The sequence below is a fragment of the Limulus polyphemus genome, unplaced genomic scaffold, assembly GCF_000517525.1.
Source record: "Limulus polyphemus unplaced genomic scaffold, Limulus_polyphemus-2.1.2 Scaffold704, whole genome shotgun sequence".
In the NCBI taxonomy this organism is placed as follows: Eukaryota; Metazoa; Arthropoda; class Merostomata; order Xiphosura; family Limulidae; genus Limulus; species Limulus polyphemus.
The window spans coordinates 48,977-55,314 of record NW_013666314.1 but is presented as its reverse complement, the minus strand read 5'-3'; the positions used below and the strand labels follow the sequence as shown (position 1 = coordinate 55,314).

The 6,338-nt window shown below is 32.7% G+C and overlaps 1 protein-coding gene across 1 annotated transcript in view; it reads right to left on the bottom strand.

The window, feature by feature from the left end:
- LOC106460079 overlaps positions 1–6,338 on the bottom strand; it is an 83,412-nt gene that overhangs the window by 43,665 nt on the left and 33,409 nt on the right. Inside the window, exon 4 of the mRNA XM_022386697.1 lies at positions 1,039–1,226. Within this exon, the coding sequence (XP_022242405.1) occupies positions 1,039–1,226 (188 nt within the window). The remainder of the gene's footprint in view (positions 1–1,038; positions 1,227–6,338) is intronic.

The window sequence follows — 6,338 nt, the reverse complement described above, 5'->3', positions numbered from 1 at the left end:
AATAATTCTTAATGTACAATGTACTTTAAAAGTAGTAGTTTGTTCGTTTGTTATGGATTTCACGCAAAGCTACACGAGGGCTATCTGCGCTAGCCGTCCCTAATTTAGCAGTGTAAGACTAGAGGGAAGGCAGCTAGTCATCACCACCCACCGCCGACTCTTGGACTACTCTTTTACCAACGAATACTGGGATTGACCGTCACATTATAACGCCCCCACGGCTGAAAGGGCGAGCATGTTTGGTGTGACGGGGATTCGAACCCGCAACCCACAGCTTGGGAGTCGAGCACCCTAACCACCTGGCCATGCCGGGCTAAAAGTAGTAGTTAGAAACATAAGGCCCGGCATGGCCAGGTGGTTAGGGCGCTCGACTCGCAATTTGAGGGTCGTGGGTTCGAATCCAAGTCACACCAAACATGCTCACCCTTTCAGCCGTGGGGGCGTTATAATGTTACGGTCAATCCCACTATTCGTTGGTAAAAGAGTAGCCTCAAGAGTTGGCGATGGGTGGTGATGACTAGTTGCCTTCCCTCTAGTCTTACACAAACAAACTAGAAACATAAAGTTAATAAAAAATTAATCTTTAGTTTCTGTCTTGTAATTCTTAGCAAGTCAATAAAAGCAGCGGAAAAGTAAGATACATTTTATTTAAAATATCATTATCATATCCTAAAAATGTCGCAAGTGACACATATTGAAAAGCGCTATATGACTACGTGAATATAAGTAATACAATTCTACAATTTGTGTCACTAATATTTGATCTTTCAATTTCAAAACCTTTAAAATTTCAGCTGTTAAAATATATCAAGGTTGGTGTTTTTGTAGCTATATTTTTTATAACGTGATAAATCTTGAAAGTTGAGAATAACTTTCAGGAGCTGTAAGGAATATTCCACGTATCAAGTTTGTTTGCTTTATGACACAGTGGTTCAGCGGCAAATCTGAGGGCTCACATCGTTAAAAATCGGGTTTCGATACCCGTGGTATAACACAGATAACCCATTGTGTGGTTTGGTGCTTAACAATGGTACTCACCCTTTTCTTTTTGTTTTTCTTTCGTACATATTTGCCTAGACTTTTCTAATAATGAGGTATTCTTTGAAGTTCCATTTTTATTCCCTTCGGTACTAGCACTCCCTGTTCGTAAGTTACGCAACTCAACTTCATGACTTGATTTGACTGGATAGTGGAACGAGGATGAAGCGGATGTTAACGATGAAAGTCTTGAAAAAGTAAAACGGATACTTTAGTAATCTAAAATAAATAAATAAAAAGACACACAAGAAAATACGAAACTTTCTTGGAGAAACTCTTTGTTTTTGAAGATTTCAAATGGCATGGAACTTTCGGTAGATGAGTATTCTATAAAGCTGAAAACTGAAAGATTATAAATTATCCATCTCTTGCAATGCTTGTTTTTATCACAGTTACCTAAGTATAAAAGTTTAAAGATTGTCAAAAGATAAATAATCCACCATCTGCATTATGCTTAGTGTAAGTAGGTCTAACAACGTATTGACAAAAAGTTATCTATTCATCATCCAACACGTGGTCATTTGACTTAAATACCTTTTTATCATTGTAGCTGTCTTATTAATTTTGTAAAAAAACAAACAAAAAACGCTAATTATGTCACCTGGAGTTTTCCAGCTTTTCTTAATGTTGTTTCGTTTATTCATTCGTCGTCATTATTCCAACTTCCATTGAAATAAAAAATATTCCTATCAATTTTTTGGTCTCTGGTGGCTCAACGGTAAGTTTGAAAGCCCGTAACGCTAAAATTCGGGGTTCGATGGCTGCTGTAGGCATTGTGTAGCTTTGAACTCAAAAATAAACAAACCTATAAGTTTTCAGAAATTACACAACTTTAACTTGAAATAATACTAAGGTTTAGTTATATATTTTAATTGTTCAGTAAATCTTGGCCAAAATTTAGTGTTACAATGGATGGTACGCAGTGGCTCTACAATTCTAAACTTATTACCTGTTTGTAATTAACCTAAAGTTTAAATGGCCCCAACGCTTAACACATTGTAATTGGTTTCCGAAAAGTAACTAATTGACAATAGACTTAAATGTACGATCTTCTACATGATATCATGAGTTTCTAGTAATTTATTTCAATTTTTAATATCTTATTGATAAAATTAATTATAATATTAATTAGCTTAAAATGTGAAAGTATAATACAATGTCAACAGTCAAGAACTGTATAGATATGCTTGTCTTGCTGCATGCTAATGACTTGAAACACGATGTATTGTGAATATATATAAAGCATAGTTGTCGTACCTTTATGTCTGGTGTCACAAGTTATTGTGGGGAACTAGTTGAAGAAACTTCGATGAGATTTGCTAGGGAGGTTCGGGTGGATCCCCTAAGGATCGAGTTTACATGTTTAAGTAATTGGATGAACGGCTCTAGTTTGGCAGCCATTTCAGTTTTTATCGCCTTAATTTATGCCAAAATGAAAGTTCAACTGAGCGATGTGGTTGGAATCAATAAACGATAAGCTCACTCAGAACATAAGTGACGTTTAATGCCGTGCGTAGCACGGGTACCTTTGGATCGAAGAACAGTTCGTGTGCTATAACTCGAAGACAGTGGAAGTGAATAACCCATGACTACATTCACTGTATTACGTTTTTTAAGCATGGCCAAATATATTTGCCCGCTGTATAAGTTGGATTATTGTAAGGTTTATACCGATAAAATTTGTTGCAATGTTGTATATTATGCTGTTTCAGGTACTTTCGGTCGAGGACTTTCTAACTCTTTCGAAATTGATTTGATCAGCACTTTTGAATTTTTAACGCAGACAATAATTTAGTTTAATTATTGTAAAGAGAACTATTACACCTTTTAGCATGTATGACTTTATATGCAGGGTCTTGATGTGTATGAAAGCAGACCACTATTGTTTATATAAAGAAATTTCTTTACTCTTATGGAATTAAACTTCAGAGTTTGCAGATATAATTTTGCAAAGTTTCGGCAGAATACTAGTAGAGATTATTATTTCTATAATTCTAAGTAATCTTAATACGGCATCCAAGAAATAGGAAGATGACCTTAGGAAGAGTTCTTTCGCTTTTAATCTTTAACTTGATTTCGGTGTTATTTAGCTTTATTAAGAAGCTAATGCAGTAAAAGTGGAATTCTAGATTCAAAACGCAATGTTTATAGTTACAAGGCATGCCTATGTTTCAACTTAAAACTTTTAAAGCTACCATGCGCTTGTAACTTAGCAAATAAACTATAATAATTACTTAATTATAGTATAGACTTAAACAGTAAACATTTAGTTTTGAATGTGTTAAACCTAACGCAACGAAGATGATTTATTTCACACAGGCGGTAAATAAGCACAATTTAATATTCTAAATGATGAAACGCCAGACTCACATTAGCAATGCTACTGAAAACACTGACAATGTTATTTTTTTTTTGTAACACCTAATATTCACGCTAAATAGAACTTTCGATGTCAGTCCTACTTTTCACTTTGTTATATCAGATTTCTTCCGTAATTATTAAAAAAACAGAATAACCATCATAATTTCAAACATATTAAAGCTGAGGCTAATCCTTTAAATGATAATCCATTAAGATTAACTAGACATATAGCTAAAATGTTTGAGAGTTATTAATAACAAATATATACTTCGAAATTAATAATGTTAAATAATTATTAAAATAGTTCTAAAAAATACCAGCAGACTCCGAAAATTTAGTTCAACTTACCAAAGGTTTCGTTTGTTTTTTGATAAGGTCAAAGGTTTTGATAAGGTTTAGGTTTGACCTAAACAATGGGAAATCTGTGTTGTGTCAACCGCAAGTATCGAAATTCGATTTTTAGTGTGATAAGCCCTCAGACTTACCGTTGATTCATCAGGGAGCTTTTGAAAACTTCTATAAATTAGTTTCATGATAAATAGCCTACAGATGCGGCATTATTCGATATATAAGAATCTTTTAATATGTTTGCCAAAAAAAGGTTTTAATTTTTGATATTAATTCATGGTTTTCAGCTTCTTCATAACCAAACTAAACGGATAAGTAATTTTTGTTTCATAATTAATAACACGTTTACGTCCTCTTACTTTTATTCTGTACTTTATGGTGTTTTATATTTGTTTGTTTGTAATTAAGCACAAAGCTACACAATGGACTATCTGTGCTCTGCCCATCACGGGTATGGAATCCCGGATTTTAGCGTTGTAAGTCCGCTGTGCCACTGGGGGGGACGGTGTTTTATGTCTTCAAACAAATACTATTCGTGTCAGCATTGAACAGTATATAGATGATACTGTATACTTGATATTGTATATTTCTGAAATTAAATAGACTAATGTCCACTCCTATAACGAAAACATAAATTATTAAATATATTTAATAGAAATTAAAATAATTTTAATTAAAACAAACATATTTGGGTTAGAAAAATTAGACTAAAACAAAATAGAACATAGCAGTAAAATAATTCCAAATTTTTATAAAGTTTTTGTGAAGTATATTTTTGAAAACGCATGTAGCTCTTTAGCCTAAAATTCCTGTTTGCACTTTAAAGTCAGTACAAGTATTACAGATTTGTATAGTTTTAAGTTTGTTTGTTGACTTTAGAATTTTAGCACATAGATAGTATAGCAAGCAAAATTACGTTATTTTACATAAACACTAATTTCCTATGTTAAATGTTAAAATTGTTTGCATTTCCCTTTAATCTTTCGTGTAAAAATGTAAAATGTTTATGTTCTTAAATTTTGTTTCGTATTGTTTTGTATTTTCAAATTTGTTTTTAACATATGTTATAATTTACTGTTTATTTACTGAGGGAAGTTATTATCTTTAACCATAACTTTCATTTTCAATAATCTATTTTACTGAACATATTTAATTTATTGTTTTATTAAGTTTGTTTGTTGTAATCATATTATATTTCTTTGGTACCTAAAAAGTAACGACCTTTACGTTTTTGCTGTTAATAGTTTATAGTTTTGTGTAAATACATTTTTAAGTATATTCTTAAGCCTTTATTTACTCTTCTTTTTTTTAATACTCTGTATTCCAGCATATCACTTTCCAATGTTCTAAGTTTATTCTGTTAGTAAGGTTTTGGTGATTTATATTTTCATTAAATTATCCTTTTTTTGGTTAATTTCCTTTTAACTATGATCATAGTTTGAAGATTTGTTATAAATTACGTTATTTCTGTTATTTCATATTGTAAAAATCTGTTGGTGGAGAAGGCATTATGACTTGAAACATTACACTTAACGAAGTGCCCCCGCTAGAATCCGGGTTTCGATACCCGTGGTGGGCAGAAAACAGATAGCCCATTGTGTAGCTTTGTGCTTAATTACAAACAAACTTAACGAAGAAGAAATACATCTTATTATCCAGAGATTCTGTACAAACAATAATTTTCTGGGCTTTGAAATTTAGGTCTGGCTTTTGTTAGGATAGCGGTTCAAAAGAGAACTATGCTCACCATGGGTGTCGAAACCCGGATTTTAGCGAAAGTTTGCAGACTTACCGCAATGCTAATGGAGGAAATTTTCGATAAGACATTTAAAACTTTTTCTCTCGTCTATATAGTGTCTATGTAGACTTTTTTATTACTTGATTTTCCTTTAAGGTTATTATAGTTAGAATATTATCTCTTAAGTTAAGCCTTTGATCCTGGGATTTGATTCAGGCCCGGTGTTTGTGGGGAATAAACAAAGTCTATGCAAAAAACGACTTTGTCTATTTTATCCCATTTTACTAACTTGTTAAGGTAACACAACGTAAATAAAAATATCGTATACCGCTAGGTGATAATACGATAAACACAACACAATGCAAAGCATACACTTTTCAATTTTGACGATTAAAGGGTACTTTTGGTGATCGCTGGGTTATGAAACTGCTTTTTGTTTATGTTGGTGTTACTTATCGATGGTTTTACTGTAAGATGAAGCCAAGAGCGTAGCTGAGCACCGACCCATAGGGCCTGTGCTCCGGAAATATTTCACAGTGCCCCAAATGTTTTTTAAGATCTCGCGTAAACTAAATTTAATTGAAATTAACATGATTATGAATTAATTATATTAATAATGTAGTAACGGCTTCTTGAGGCTCAAACCCCAAATTTTTCGGTATCTAGCGACGCTCCTGATCTTCGCTGTGTTATAAGTTACTATATCAGTCATCCTTTGAGATTAATGCACATATACACCTGGAAAAAAGTTAAGCACCCCCAAATATTTTTCAGGATTGCTTATTGAAAATAAGGTTTAATTTTCATGATGTTGAGCAATGTTCATAATTTCAAACATAATTAAAAGGATGTG